Source organism: Phasianus colchicus, chromosome 1, assembly GCF_987193195.1.
Source record: "Phasianus colchicus chromosome 1, bPhaCol1.hap1.1, whole genome shotgun sequence".
Taxonomy (NCBI): Eukaryota; Metazoa; Chordata; class Aves; order Galliformes; family Phasianidae; genus Phasianus; species Phasianus colchicus.
In genome coordinates, this window is record NC_143436.1 from 179,874,720 (window position 1) to 179,891,209 (window position 16,490).

The 16,490-nt window shown below is 38.6% G+C and overlaps 1 protein-coding gene across 1 annotated transcript in view; it reads left to right on the forward strand.

The window, feature by feature from the left end:
- The window catches only part of XPO4 (exportin 4), a 74,282-nt gene extending 58,419 nt beyond the window's left edge, over positions 1 to 15,863 (forward strand). The window contains exons 14-23 of the mRNA XM_031615835.2: positions 453 to 612; positions 2,020 to 2,189; positions 3,125 to 3,299; positions 4,417 to 4,710; positions 5,595 to 5,775; positions 6,632 to 6,750; positions 7,624 to 7,754; positions 8,523 to 8,640; positions 9,565 to 9,657; positions 11,815 to 15,863. Of these exons, the coding sequence (XP_031471695.1) occupies positions 453 to 612; positions 2,020 to 2,189; positions 3,125 to 3,299; positions 4,417 to 4,710; positions 5,595 to 5,775; positions 6,632 to 6,750; positions 7,624 to 7,754; positions 8,523 to 8,640; positions 9,565 to 9,657; positions 11,815 to 12,012 (1,639 nt within the window). The 3' untranslated portion in view covers positions 12,013 to 15,863. The remainder of the gene's footprint in view (positions 1 to 452; positions 613 to 2,019; positions 2,190 to 3,124; positions 3,300 to 4,416; positions 4,711 to 5,594; positions 5,776 to 6,631; positions 6,751 to 7,623; positions 7,755 to 8,522; positions 8,641 to 9,564; positions 9,658 to 11,814) is intronic.
- The last annotated feature ends 627 nt before the right edge of the window (positions 15,864 to 16,490 follow it).

A 16,490-nucleotide genomic window follows, 5' to 3' on the forward strand; every position in this document is an offset into this window, starting at 1 on the left:
TATTGAGGCAATCATTTAGTGATCTGCTACATCACACTGTCTCTCTGTGGTAATGAGAAAGTAAGGAATATCTGGGTGTTTCTGTAGTTGTTCTTCAGTAACTGTTGTGTTAGTGAAGCTTCACCATTAGGCCCCACTTTGTAGCTAAGGTTCTGGGTGCAGGAAAGGGAGAAATCCCATGCTGTCAGGATGCATGTCAGGCTTCTTTTGTTTCAGTGTTTTTGATATCACTTTATCTTTTAATGCATATTCTGACTTCATGGATGATGTTTTGCCATTGTAGCCTGTCTCTCTTCTTACATTTAAAGAAGCAATAAATTCAAGTGCTGTCTACTTCATTGGAGTGAAAACACTTTGTTATCTTGTTCTTCCCTTTATATTTCATGAAAAATAAGTGTTTTGCTTCTCCAGAAAACATTCTCAATATCCTTACTGTATGTTGTAACCTACAGGTTGTTATCTGCTATTTTAAGAGTGTCAGAAGTAGAATCTCGAGCAATAAGAGCAAATCTCACACACCTTCTGAGCCCCCAGATGGGCAAAGACATTGTATGGTTCCTCAAGCGCTGGGCAAAGACTTACCTCCTAGCAGATGAAAAACTGTACGACCAGGTAAGGATATAACCTTTATGAATGCCTTGGTGAGTATTAGCAACCGTATCTTGTGAATGTAGATGTCAGTGTGTAGCTATTGTAATACATAATGATAAAGTATCTTAACATTAATTGGGATTGGGTTTATTTTGGAATAAGTTTGGAAGTAGTTGTCGTCTTTTTTTTTTTTTTAATTAGAAATATAAGCTGTTAGGGGATCCTTCTTTCACATCTTGACATAAATATGATTTCTGTGGCCAGTGGCATCACAGAATAGCATGGTGTGCTATCAGACTGCTTAGCAGGTGAGCAATTCTGTAAGCTGCATCAGCTCTTACAGTGCATCTCTAAGTGGTTACCCTTGATGGATGATTTAGTGAGTAACCTGGTCATGACTCTGAATTACATTACCTTGAATTACCTTGTGGTAGCATTAGACATTAGCTAAAATCACGTTACTTTCTCTCCTCTCCCCATTCTCATATGTTCTTTTGTATACTTCATGATTTCTATAATGCATTCTTTGTAAAGGGCAACATTTCATCACGTTTGGACAGCACTAATCATGATTAGACCTTGATCCTGGTTTTGCTCGTACTAACTATAATCCAGCTAGAGAAGGTCCTGTTGGCTCTAACTTCTGGGAAGAAAGCCTCATCCTCCTCCCTTTATTTCCACTACTGAAGCAGCTAAGAATACTAATGCTTCAGGAGGTCCCTCCTTAACAAAGATGGACATACCACAGACTTATAATTAATTTGAGTTCTGTTATACAACTTGTCCTTGCAGTAGAGCAAAGATAGCTGGGGGAGAATTGGAGAGCGTGAAACAGAGTATCTGGGAAATGCTACGTGTGTTGGCATGTGGAAGTGATTGAAGACTTCTATTTAACTCTTATGCTCAGTTTATGATTAGAAATTCTGGTGGTGTGCTGACAGGGAGCCCCTGTGCAAATCTTACAGAGTCCTTGGATTTCACTCTTAAACTCTGTATTCTGAAGATAGGAAAGTAGAGAGTTCAAGGAAGCATATCAAAATAAGTTCTCAAAATATTCAACCTAGATCAAGAGCAACATTTATTTCCAGTTACTTCTGTCATATTGTAAGTTCATGGAAACACTTTTGGGAGATGGTTTGGATCTTTCTTTTAATTTTTAAAGCTTTTGAACTTTGTGTGGCATTAAAAGCTAGACCTGATACTGTGATGAGGTTGAAACCTTCCTTTTTTTTAGATGTGCTTAAAATTGGAAGATAAATTTGGCAAAGATTTTTCTGTTACAGGTATTCTTTGCCTTTGTCTGTGTAACATTTGTGTATTATAAGTAGGTGAGAAATGACAGCCTGAAAAGAATTTGCTGACTGATTACCGTACACTTTGGGGTTCTGCCTTCTGTAAAACTCACTCATTTTAATGCTTTTCTTATAGATAAGTCTGCCATTTAGTACAGCATTTGGTGCTGATACAGAGGGTTCCCAATGGATTGTGGGTTACCTTTTAGAAAAAGTGATCAGTAACCTGGCAGTGTGGAGTTCAGAGCAGGACCTTGCAAATGATACTGTACAACTGCTAGTAACATTAGTGGAAAGGAGAGAGCGGTAAGTTGCTACACCTCTGGAAGTCAAAAAACTTCTTTTGCTTCCTTTAAATTGTTTTGGCCAAAGTAATCCAGATATGGGGCACTTTATATTCATGTCTCTGTAAGTCAAATTATTTTAATAACATATTATAAATGGAAGAAAAAAATGTCTGACCGAGTGAGGAGTGAGACCTAGATTTGACAAACCTAATCTTCATTATTATTTATCAGTGCACTCTCCTTCCCCTTCCTTTGTGCCTCACTTTCAAACAGTGAGAATTGAAAACTCTCCTGGTCTCCACTCTTATTGCAAGGATTTTCATGTTGTTGGTTATTGTCGAGCAAGTTGTGTCAGATTGAGTTCAGATACTGGCTAAGCCTATATATAATGTGTTTTATAAACCTTTAAAGGAAACAATAATGTAGGGTTTGGTGGGTTCAGCCAAATTTCAGTTTATTCAGTATTACAGACTGTGAAGCAGAAAATGCCTGAATGTTTTGCTTTTGTGAATCGACATGCAAACGTACATTCAGTCTGTAGAAAGACTGAAGCTTTAGGAGTTAAATGCTTGAGAAATTTTTTTGATAAAGATAAATGAATAAAACCCTCAGGAGCTACTTTTGGAACAAACTGCTTATTTTATCATGACATAATGAGACTAAGCTCTTAATCCATGCAATATATCCATTAACTGTGTGTGTGTTCTTCTGTGTGTAAAACTAAAGTACCTTCCTGCTTTTCTCCCATATGAATTGAGCTACTTTCAGAGTATATATTTAAGAAATTTTAGGACTGAGACATTAAGATGAAAATCAAAAGGCAGTTGAGCCTTACAAGACAGGAAATACAATTAAGAAAATTAAAATGTTCTGACAGCTGCTAGCAACCTGATGCACTCTGTTCAAAGTACAATTTTGTTGAGTCTTTAATCAAAATGTTTTTTCCCTTTCTAGGGCAAACTTAGTTATTCAGTGTGAGAACTGGTGGAATTTAGCTAAACAGTTTGCAAGGCGAAGCCCTCCTCTTCACTATTTGTCTAGTTCTGTACAGAGAACACTAATGAAAGCTTTAGTTTTAGGAGGTTTTGCTCATATGGATACGGAAATGAAACAACAATACTGGACAGAGGTAAGATGTTTCGTTGCTTCTATTGCCTTCATTTTAACAAGTTGCACAATTCAAGTTTGGAGTTGATTTGGAGCATTTTATGATGATGCAAACTTAGCTCATTCAGAATCTCCAGGTTTTGATATCTATTACCGATAAACCTTTTTAGTGATTCTTTGAACATCCATAATTTTATAGCACCTTGGAGTTGCCAAAGTTATCTAAACCATCAGTACCTAAACAGAAACAGCCAATGAGTGGCTAAATAACCTTTGGAGTGCTCATGAAATCCTGTATAACAGAATGCTATTCTAAAGGTTAAGAGTTTTCCTCCGATCTGTGCCATTTCTTCCCTTTTTTTTTTCAGTTTGGTGATGGTTATGAATTATTCATTTATTTACTTACTCTCATTGACTAAAGCTAATGAGAAAAAATAATTAAGCTTGATCAGCTTTTCTGTGCCTTGGCTCTATTAATACTCCAATATTTAATGCCAGAAAGATGGGTAGATGAAATGTGGTCAGGGAACACTACGTTAGCTCTGAAGTTTGGAAAGCACCGATCTTCAGAGAAAAGTTTAATTTTGTTAGCAAAGTTACAAAATTAACGAAGTGAGATGATAAGGCACTGGAATTTAATTGGTGAAAAAGCATTTAGCTATTTCATGGAAATCTCTAAGTTGATTCAAATTGGTTTTGTTACAGCTGCAGTCACACTGGCTGATTGTAAGAGAGATTGTAATGTGACAGAGATAATGGTGAACATAATTATTAATCAGTTCTTTCAGCACTGACCTGTAACAATTCTGTTGTTGCCAGTATTGAATCTGGAAAAGCATCAAGTGCTGTCACTCAAAATCCTTACTTGTTTAAACATGACAAAGTAATGTTAAATATTTATGGAGGTACTCATTGTGAAACTAACCTGCAGGAGGTGGTGAATAGTGAGAATCGCCGATCACTGTCACTTCAGACAATGCTGATGAGACAGAAAAGAACATAATTGCAAAGTGGAAGTAACTGATTCTTGTACTGCGATGATAAAAGCAACCCATGAGCTTGCTAAATTACTTAAATCTCAAATTTCATTCATGCAACAGCATGCTTATCTTCCTGTGACTTTTCTGAAACATTTTCAGGTTCTTCAACCACTTCAGCAGCGTTTCTTGAATGTGATAAACCAAGAAAACTTTCAGCAGATCTGCCAAGAGGAGGAGGTGAAACAGGAAATCACAGCTACATTAGAAGCACTCTGTGGCATTGCTGAGGCTACTCAGATCGACAACGTAGCAATTCTCTTCAATTTCCTAATGGACTTCCTTAATAATTGCATTGGATTAATGGAAGTGTACAAAAACACACCAGAGACTGTTAATCTCATAATAGAAGTCTTTGTTGAAGTTGCACATAAACAAATTTGCTATCTTGGAGAGGTAAATAAGCCAAGAGGGGGAAGTGTGTCTGTGTGTACCCGTGTGTGAATGTTGCTATCCTTCATGCAAAATAATGCAATTGTTTTTATGTTTTGTACGGAAAGAAACCCTGTATGGTCACATCACTATTCTGTTTATACAGAAAGAAATGGAAATGCTTTATGGTCGTATCTGGTTGAGGAATTCCTTTGTTTAAAAATATACATTCTCAAAGATTAAAAGCAGGGCATCTAGACTGTTCTTTATTGAAAAAATTGTGTAACCATAATTCATCACTAGTCTTAGTAGGCATGAAGGGCAGGAGTGCAGACCACATTGAGTGCTGATTTAACAGTCTCATACTTCTCTGAATGCTTATCTAGCACAATGGCAGTACTGTTGTCTGTGACCAGTGCATGCCGTAGAGATACTGCTTTGGTCCTAAACAAGTGGTCAGTAAGTGTGGGCTAAAATGAGTCAGTGCAGTCCCCTTGTACTGCAGTACTGTTGGCTGATTTTGATGTTGTGTCTAGAAGACCACCTTAAACTGGGTCTGCACAGTGTATTAGGCTCCAAACTTTGATAGCTGAAGCATGTCCATTTGTCAGTAGTTTTAATTCCAGTTGGTGAGATTCGTGAGATAGGGCAGCCTATCCCACGTCACTTTTTTTTCTAAGATTGAATTGATAAAAGTAGTGCTGTAATGCTTTTGTCAACAGCACGTAGATGCATGGCTCTAAGTATTCTCAGTTAGTATGATTTTTATGCAGTTATTACAAAAATGGATTATATAAATGAAATTTGATTCTTGAAGTATCACTGACCATGTAGTACTGTCTTAAAACAAAGTGTGCCACTTTTGGCATGTAGAAGTTTTCTTACTGTCATCTAACAATGTTTTATAGGCCAAAGCCATGAACTTGTATGAGGCCTGCCTAACTCTGCTCCAGGTGTATTCAAAGAATAACCTAGGTCGACAACGGATAGATGTTACAGCAGAAGAAGACCAGTACCAGGATCTCCTTCTTATTATGGAGCTTCTCACTAATCTTCTATCAAAAGAATTCATTGATTTCAGTGATACAGGTATGCAGTACTTGCTAATTGCTGAGCTATAATTTGTGTTAAACACGGGGTGTGTGTTCAGCCAAGGTTAAGTGAAAAGTCTGTGCATCTGCCTTGTTCTGTCATATATGCACAACAAAAATGCAAGATCAGATGTAGACTTTGTCCATTGAATAAACAACTCAGTGCTATTAATGCATCATATATGAGTCTGACATTGGATGTTAGATGCACTGAAAGTATTGTAAAAAAAATACTGTGAAACTAAGGACTGTGAATACTACCTAAATATAATACCCAGATATCAAACGCATTGACAATTGCTGCTAACTTAATGCAAGAATTACAAAAGTCACTTCCACTTGCTGGGAAATATGAATCATAATAGGAAGTAGAGAAACTTGTCAAATTCTGTATTACAGAGTTTGCTTCAGTAACTTGCCCAATTTATTTATCTTTGTGTTTATAAAATTCATATAAATTATTAATGTACACTATATAGAAATTCAGAGAAAGCATAGAAATGCTTGTAATATTTTGCTCAGTGTATTTATGGAAGTATGAAGCAGATATCATTAGAAACAAATGTAAGATTCTGTAATGGAAGGGAACTCTCAAAGTATCTGAAGTGTTCTGGCTTAGTATGTCATCTGGTACGTGTGATTATGAAATGCCTAGTCCTTGTGAATATAAATATAGAGTGATGTGGCAGCCTCTGCTCACTACATTTCTATTTTAAAACAGTGCCTCATGTTTTTGTTTGGGAAGAAGGGCAATAGTCCTATCACTAAGAATGTCTTTATTAAAGTAATGTGACTCTTCCTTCAGTATACTTTGTCTTTCTCTTCTGTAAAACATGTTTTTGTCTTTGCTACAGATGAAGTATTTAGAGGACACGAGCCTGGGCAAGCTACAAACAGAACTGTATCAGCTGCAGATGTTGTCTTATATGGGGTTAATCTAGTTCTGCCTCTAATGTCTCAGGATCTGCTGAAGGTAAATTTGTTTTTACGTGCAACTGCTAGAATATGAAAGCTTTATAGTAGTGAATCCCCAGAAATGGATTCTACTTAAGTTGAATTTTCTAGGCTTTTTAAAATGCAAATAACTGTCTTTTAATTCTAGATACTGGTCAAAAAGAAGTATTTAAAACTGAAAAAATGTTTAGGCCTTCCAAACACAAGTCTTTTTTCCTCTAAAAGTGAGTCCGTGCAGGTCAGCGGTTAGCCAGCCTGGAAATGTGGCCCGTGGAATCCTTTTTCTGATAGTGTCAGGAATGTGATGGGAAGCATGAAAAAACTGCAGGAGCAAACAGCAACTCTATAGTTATTTTTGCAGTACTGCTTGCACGGTACAACAGTAAAATATGGGAGAACTGACTGGTGACATTTCATTGGGTTGCACTGTGCTAGTATTTACTCCGAATCAGAGGAACAGTTTTGAAGTGTACCTCACTTGTCTCCTCTTGACATGCTTTGGTTCTCATCCCGTGGCACCTACTGAGTGTGAGAGCTGCATGCATTATAGATGAAACCAAGGCAAAGGATGTGCCCTCAGAGCACCCTGCTTGTTCTCCAACTGCTGAGAGGCTTTCTCCCCTTAGGGCTAGACTTGCTCACGTGGAAGTAAAACTCCATGACTTTGTATGGAGTAGATACTGGACAGCTGCCATCAACTTGAACTTGTAGCAGTCTGCTTTTATTGCACCATGCTTTTTGCTAGTATAGTTGGAGCCACTGATAACTGAAGTTGTTGCTTATAATTGTCTTTTTTCAGTGCAAAGCATCAGACTTGTGTCTTTGTATAGCTGGAAATAATGCCAGGATAATGCTACCTGATTCTGAAACGATCTTGTTTTTCTTTTGACAGTTTCCATCGCTGTGTAATCAATATTACAAACTAATCACTTTCATCTGTGAGATATTCCCTGAGAAAATTCCACAACTTCCAGAGGACCTCTTTAAGAGCCTAATGTACTCACTGGAGTTAGGGATGTCATCGTATCCTTTACGGGGCTTGAGAGTGTTTAACAGTCTGAGCTGCTTTTATAAGGGTGTGTTAAGTTGATTCTTTTTCTTTGCATTGTTTCTTTTCCTATCAATTTCTGTACCTACAATTCTATATCCATAAACAACTCCTCTTCTGTGCCTCCTAGTGACTGAGAATTTCATGGTAGTGTCTATTGAGATTCCAGTATTAGCTGAATTTCCTGACTCGTGTTGCTTGAATGCAGTGTTTAAGTGGTTTAACGTGTAAGTTTTTTCTGGCAGCCATTCCTGTCTCCTCCATTACTTCACTTCAGAGTGTGTAACTTCATAAGCCTTCAGCTGGCATCCCAAAGCTGTTCCTGAATTAGTTTCTCAGCTGGTAATAGAAAACACTGCTGCTGTTCTCCTGGGCTGGCTCCAGAGCATTTCCTGTCAGGTTGCCAATGGGCTCTCCCTCTTACAACAGGAGTACCATTTTCACTAATCTGTGGCACGTGTCAGAAACAGATGAGCTTGACTATAAGGGACTCTTTCTGGAAGTGTTATGTCAGAGGGGGTTATGGTACTTCAGGGTGTGCAGCTAATAAAGGAAAGCAGCAAAGATGGAGTTCCCTTTTTCCCCTTTTTTATATTTTATGTTTTATTATTTTATTAACGGCTTTATAATAAAAAGATATCTTGGAATGTATAAGCATTGAAGTGTTTTCTAGTGACACCACTGGGAAGATTTGTTACAATTTCACTAAAATCTGGTGTTGATTCTTTAACGCTCGTTATCAGAATGAGTTCTGAGGTTTGCCAGCTCTGTCTGGAGGCTGTAACACCACTAGCAGAACAGTGCGCAAAAGCACAAGAAACAGATTCAGCCCTCTTTTTAGCAACAAGGCACTTTCTTAAGGTAAGAACAACTGTTTCATGTTACTTTGTGGGCTTTTTGTTGTTGTGTGGTAGTTGGTTTTTTTTGTTTGTTTTTTTGTGTTTTTTTTTTGTGTGGTTTGTTGTTTTGGTTTTTTTTTGCATACAAGTGGTTTCAAAGGCCAAATAGTGATACTGTCAGACTACATTAATGAGCATCATGCACAAACAGTAAGAGACAGAACTTGCAGTTGAAGAAGAGCATAGAGGACCAGGAACACTGACTCTTATTAAAAAGAAGAGTAGGGACACAGAGAGGAAAATGACTTTTTACCATTCAACAAAAGATCTGAATACTTCAGAATGCAATTTATATTTTATCTGTGCTCTATACATGAGTTCTTGAATGAATCTCAATAGTTTCAGCAGTTAAATTTACTGTTCAGTGTGTCACAAATCTTCCAGAATTGTGTGAAATGAAGGTAGGGTTAGAATACTAAAACAAGAGCATAAGAAAGGTAAATGCTGTCATTTATTCAATGTTAGTTTTGCTTTTTCTTTTTGGCAGTTTCCTTGAAGGACCACTCACTGTATTTCATTGAATTTCCAGGTTATTTGGTAGCAGCCAGCTGGCAGCTCATTGATAATCAGGAACAAAATGATTGGGGTACTTGTGTTCTGGACTTTTGATTTCAGTAGATCAGTTTTGCTTAATGTTTTCATATCAGTCTGACATTCAGACTTCTAGGGACTTCTCATTAAGAGTTTACATCAGCTAAGCTAAGAGTGTGAGAAACACCTTAAATAACTGTATTCATCATGTTAACATGGCTATCTGCCTTTTCTCTGAATTTTCCACTTAATTTTTTAAAATTATACTTATTAATCTATTCCTTATTTGTTTTTCTGTGAGTTGTGGGAAACTTTAAAACTTCATTCTTTCTCTGCTTTTGTTTTGTGATTTCAGATGGTCTTTGATATGCTGGTACTTCAGAAGCACAATACAGAAATGACAACTGCAGCAGGTGAAGCATTCTACACATTAGTGTGTTTGCATCAGGTATGATATAAACACTTCAGAACTCTGAGAACCATGCACTTTTGGAGAATGGTTAATTACTGTGCATTTGGCAAATTGTAGCATCATTCAGGTGGTCTGTAGTCCAACTTCTTGCTTGAAGTTGGCTAAATACTAAAGTCAGATTGACTTATTCCGGACTTTTTCCAACCATGTCTTCAAAACTTCCAAGATAGGTGGTGCAGAGCCTCCGAGCAGCCTACTGAAAGCCTTCTTGTCTTTAAAACAAATGTACTTTCAGCACCTGCCTGACTATCTTGGTGGCCCTCCTCTAGATCAGTCACTGCTCTTCAACAATGGGGAATCCAAGGCTGGACACAGTATTCCATGTGTAATCCAGTGAGAGCTCCGTAATGACAAATAATTAATACAGTCCAGTGTGCTGCTAACACAGCAGCTGATTTGTTTAGCTCCACTGAAACCATCTGATTCTTTATTCAGCAGAACTGTTTCTCAAGCTCTCATTTCCCAGTCTGTATAGTTGCAGGGAGTTGGTCTGTTTCTACTGCAATTCTGGACACCACAGTATAAGGCCCCTAGGCACTATTAAAACTGGCTTCCACGTGGTTATGAACCATTAAACACAATCCTTTGAAGATGGACACATTTGATTTCATACAGCCATCAGTGTTTACCCAGTCTCCACAGTCTTTCAAAGGCAATAGAGTGGCTGGCCTTGAAATAACAAGCCTGTCAGCTTTGTTGGTCTTGAGAACTGCATTCCACAGGATCTCACCCACCAGTCTCCTGAATAAGCTGAAATCTGCTTCCAGGATGTGCAGGGTCAGTACTCTTCTCCTGCCCTCCCTCTCTTAAGGATCTCTCCACTATTTCATCATCTGCGCAGCCAAGGCTGTCATTAAGTACCACCTCCCTGATTAGTACTTCCTTGTCTGAGAGTAGCAGATGCAGAAAAGTGTTACACCTGTTTGGCCAATCTGGCATGCAGGTGTCAGGGAGATTACCTCCTAAAAATCTGTGATCCAGATTCTTCTCAAGTTGCTTAAAGATGATTTGGTCCTTTATTCACCTGTTTAGGTGACTTGTAGTAACTCGCACCATGTCATCATCTTTACTGCCTCTTTACTCTGACCCACAAGCATTCAGCTAGACTGTTGCCTTGTCCATAAGACAGCATCCTTCATTTCCTTCTTTCACATAAACAGCAACCTTCTGTGCTCTTCCCTGTCCAAAGGATCTCTCTGTCCATTAGAGCACTCCAGTTATATCAGCTGTCCCACCACTTCTAAGTTTCTGCAGTGATCTTGCAGCTCTGTGTCTGTTCTTACTGTTTATTTCCAAGGCTGAATGTATTTCACAGAATGTATTTCTTCTTAGACATTTGAGGTCTGCCTTCTTCAGCCTGTTTTATCCTTTTTGATGAATGCTCTTAGATCCATTACTGCCTCACGTTCTTAGTGCTGCTGATCACCATCCCCACTTATCTACAAGTCGTTACCACTGTCCCCCAACATGCTCCTGAAAGCCCTTCTTGCCAGGTTGACAAGCCTTTGATAGAGGTGTTCTTAAGCCACTTTTCCATATGAATCTTCTATCTGGTTAGCAGCACTCATCCTATGTAAAAGGGACACATGAGCATGTTAGACAAAAAGAGCCAGGAGCCTCTTACTCCCTGAACAGCAGTCAGTTTGCTGTTCTTAAAACCTTCAGCCTTTCCTTCACTGTTTTAATCATGTTTAATGTGCTTCTTCATCTTCTGTTGCTGTCCAAGTGGGGAAACTCTTAGGGATTTAAGCTGTCCATCCCAGGGAAGGGAATCCAGAGAGAGGGAAAACTGTGGAGGGAAATGGCATACTGAATGTGGGGCAGCTGTGAAGGAAGGGAAGCCCAGTTCATAGAACTGAGCATATGCTAAGAGCCAGAAAGAACGTGGAAGGGAGCGCTTAAAGTTTCGGCCTGTTCTGGTTCAAAGTCTTTACCTGATTTAGAGAAAGATAGAGGCCACAAGTCCATAGTTGCTCCTGGTACGCCAGTTGGTGAAACTGGTGGGGAGATACTACTGAGGGTTTTCAGTCACAGCCTTAATTCTGGATTTTGTCCTGACGAGAGAAGTTGTATATATTGTGGCTTTGTTTTTTTTTTATTTTAAAATTAACGAGACTCACGTTTGTTTAACAGGCTGAATATTCAGAGCTAGTTGAAACCTTACTATCAACTCAGCAAGATCCAGTAATTTACCAGCGATTAGCAGATGCCTTCAACAAGCTTACTGCAAGCAGCACTCCTCCTACACTGGACCGTAAGCAGAAGATGGCCTTCTTAAAGAGTTTAGAAGAATTTATGGCAAATGTTGGTGGACTTCTCTGTGTAAAATAAACAACAAAACTCTATGCCTAATTTAGACCCTTTCTGCAAAATGCACTGAGAAACGCTGAATGCTGACTAAATCTTGTACCTGTCTCTGGGTTCTTTGCAGCCATCTCAGATTCTAGAGAGTCTGGAAGTTTGAACATACATAACACAGTGGAATAGGAGAGGTCAACTTTGAATCAGCTTCTGCTATTATGTGTTAGCTGCAATCTGTCATACTTGTGTGTGGGAGAGAATGAACAGAAAATGAGAATTTAATTTTTTTTCCATATATGTGCAAACAGATATGGGCACAATGAAAAATAAATTCAGTGCCTTTTTCCCCACTGGTTTAAAATGAGTGTCCAGATAAACGTGCAGATTTCTTTTCTACCCAGAATTATGTTAGAGTGTGATGCAAATACATAAAAAGCTCTAAACAGTTTAGCTGATTTTAAGCTTTATTTTTTTCCTCTCTAAAGTTTGAGTTTGGTGTTCCAATGGGGAGAAAAAAAGAATGGTGTTTTAACTTGTGTTTAGTTTTGTTTTTCTCGATCAACCTGACATTGCGTGTTTCTGTAATGCAGGTTTTTACATTATGTTCTGCTGCCTAAAGTTCAGAAGAAAAAAGGTGTATATTTTTGTTCCCCTAAAATGAACTTTAGGATCTGTAGCCATTTCATTGCCTTAATTTAAAAGAAAAAAAGTTCATATACTTACAAAACTTAAGGCAAGATTTGACTCTTCAGAGTTGATTTAGGATGTTGGCATTAAGCTGCCGTGTGCCTGTTGCAGCCCTTCACGCAGACAAGTGTCATTTTGGAGTTGAGTGTGATGCAGGGTTCACGTGTAGTTTTACTTTCAGCATCGGTTTGATTCACGTCCAGGTTACGCGCAACTGCTACGTATTTCTACACTGAACTGTTTGCTCAAGCAATAACAACTCAAAAGGTCTGAATTACTGACTTACAGTCTTTTCAAAGTTGGGGCATTAGCTAAAACACTTGTACCAGAACAGTGGTAGCAAACCGTTTGACTCAAGGGCCATGCTTAATTGACTGTGGTCAAGAAAGGTAACTGGGATGTGCAGTGCTGTGGGGGATTTGGGTTTTGCTGAATGTAGCTCCGCCTCTGTAGAGCCATCCCAGCTGCTCTGCTCTTGCTCATTTTTTGTCAGCACGTCAGTGGTTATGACAGCAGAGAACAGTGCCCTGAGTTTAGTGGACCAACAGGGAAGAGTAGCACACAAACACAAAAGCGAGGCCTGTTTTGTCTTCGGTCACGAGCCTGAGAAAACTGAAGCAAACACAAATGTTGTGTGCCGAGTAAAATTGGTTTTAGTGGAAATACATGGAGGCAGAAGTTGGCCCTTTTGTTTTAGACCTCTGCTAGATTATATTGTTGAACGTTTCCCGTGTGTTTTTTAGATTTCTGTAGAATGTACAGTACACACCTTTGTGTGGCTATGTACAGCATCATGTTTGCAACTCAGTGCCATCCTTCAGCTGTTCATCTCACAGTTAGTCACAATAGCCAGAATGTTAAAAAGACAAATCTGAATACTGTGCTATAAGTGATCTAAGACTTTATTTCTCAGTTAAATCCATACCTCTCTCAAGTGAGGACCCACAAGGCCAAAAAAGCCATCTCTTCATTACACGTTTCTCTTAATTTATGTGAAATCTGGGCCTGGACAGATTTACACATGAAAAAATGACCATAAAACTTACTAGGTAACATACCTTCCCCATGAGTATTTTATTTCTAACATAATTAGCATATTTTTTTACAAAAATAGAAGCGGTGTTGCACTCAATTTTTCCCTGAAGCTCTACTGCTTTCCTTCAAAAAAAAAACAAAAAACCCCAAAACTCCTGACTGTGTACTTGCTCAAATGATAATGATCCCAACAGACTGATCTGTTTTAATTAGCTTGTTTTTTTTGCTATGTTTCTGAAACTGCTTCTGGCATTTCTCTGAAGCTGTACGTTGCACAGGGTGACAATGAGGGCATTAAAGCCTGTGAGCAGAAGGAGCTCAAAGAGCTGCTGCTGGTTCGTCACAATGTAGATGATGCCAAATATGTCGGCCAATGCCTTCAAAGAGATCGTGGCAAATACCTTCAACTTATTTGGATCTGACTGCATAACCGATGCTCCTCTACAACTAGCTGTGCCACTGTCACTTTTTTAAAGCTGTTTCAATATTCAAAAATATAACTTCACATTTGTGACATTATCTTAAGTATTATAACTGAATGGGAGTACAAATGGAGTTAGTATTCAGAACAAATTAATGTGCATACCCATTACTTCTCTACTCAGGCCTGCTGTATTGTAACAAGTGCTGATGCACACCTTAGTTTGTCTATCAAGACCTGTTAAAGTATCAAGATTTACTTTCAGAAACACATTTTGAAGATTGTTTAAAACTTTTGTTTATCCATCTATTTAAAATCGGTGTTATGTTAAAGGGAAACTGTCCTAGAGAGCGCTTTGTGTGATTTTTGTGCTTACTGTTATGTGGAATAACGTTGTTCTTTTTAATTTTTCTTCTGTTCTTGTCTGTTCAGTGTGGATCTTTCCTTGCCAGTTGATTTTTCTTTCAGAGCACGTGCAAAGATGTCTCCACTGAGTGATATTCATGAAATTCCCAGAACATTTTTCAACGATGAGTTCTCTGAATTCATACTCCTGGCTAGGTGGCTACTTCTGCCTAAACTATTTTGCTTATATATCCCTTCCACAACCCCAGGAAAAACAAAACACTGCATCCAGTTGCTGTGAGTGTATATGTATTGTTCATTCAAGTCCACAGAACAGTGCCAAGGACCACTTTCAGTGGACCTTGAGAGCTGGCTCCAAATAATGGTTCTGAAATAGCGATAGCATCACTGCATTGATTTTTCCATTCAACATGTAAAGGGAGTAAATAATTTTTAAAAGGCACTTGTTTCTTGAAAGAAAACATCCAAAAAGGGCATGTCAAACTGAATTGCAAATGCTGCATGATGTAATTGTAACAAATGTTATTTGTCTAGGCATAATATTGCTTTTGCAAAAGCAGATTATTGCTCCCATGTTTTTCTTCTGAGAGTAGAAATCCAGTAGCTTCTTTCCCATTTTTCCAGCCCTTCCCCCCTCATCATAGCTATTTTTAATACTACCACAGTAATTTTCTGTTGTTCAGCCTATAGATTTTGATGCTGGCAAGCATGACCATCTGCTTGGGTCGTGAAATTCAAGACTTGGAAAGCACAGACACGTGGGCAGGGAGAAGTGAACTGCATTACACCTCTGCTTTCATGCACATAATGCCTTAACTACCTTTGCCAAGTTACCACAAGAATCTGCTACATCTTACTGCCCCCAAGTTTGTGTTTCACTGTTCAGAGATAAAGGGCTCACGGTTTTCCTCAGGAATGAGAAACTTGTTTTCTCAGCATGTCCAAATCCTATGAGTTCAACGAGAGGGGTTTGAAGCTGGAGCATCTCTTTGATAGTGCATTGCACTTGGTAAAACCCCAATGTTTACCTGGGTAAATCCCGTTGTATTTAAGCCATGTAGTTCTAGAAAATAAGCTTGCTTGGAGTAGTCAGTTGTCCATTTAAAATTTAATTCTTTAAAAGGTAATGTAAATTCTAACTTGTGATCCGTGAAAACTATTACAAAGAGACAATTGCAGCATTTCTTTTATAAGACACTTCAAGTAATTTCAGTTAAATAATTACGTAAGAAGGGGTGTTCTTTAAGGAAGTAGCTTGATGAATATAAGCGCAGGAGTAGGAGCCAGGCTCCTCTAATTTTGTATCAGTTTTTCCACTGGGTCCTCTGTGGCCATTGGCACGTCACTAAATCTGTGTCTTTGTAAAAACAGCGATGGTACCTACCTACCTCACAGGGGTGTTGTGAGGGTTAGCTTATGCCTATAAAATGCATTGAGGATCGGAAATGCTATGTAAATATTAAATATTTTAATTTTAGTTTTGTGAGGTGTAAGATTTACTGTAATGAAAACAGAAGGTTTTTGTAATTATAAAGCCGTAGAGGCAGCAGCAGAATGGTGTTCTACAAGAATGGTCTACTGCAGTCCAGTGCTGCTGGCTGTCCGTAATGGCTGCTTCAGTTACAATGGTGGTTTCTTCTTCGCTAAGATGCGATTCCCCACCACGGTGCCTCGGTTCTGCTCTGAATAGAAAAAACAGAAGGAGGACAGTTGTTAGGTATCCAGGCTTTGGTGCTGCTGCTTCTCTCAAGTGCTTCTCGTGGTGGTAGGTTTATTGCTTTTTTTTTTTTATATATGCTTTTTTGCAATGAACAAACATGAATTCTCTTTCCCATGTCTCTCAAGTTTCTCCCACTGTCTGCTCAGTGTAACTAGATTAAAACACAAAGAGCCAGCCCTCCAAAACCTCTACATTGCTTTCAGTATAAAATCGTGCCCAATGCAGTACATGAGATTAAAGCTCCTTACCACAGCTCATGAAGCAAATGGTGTGATTTGC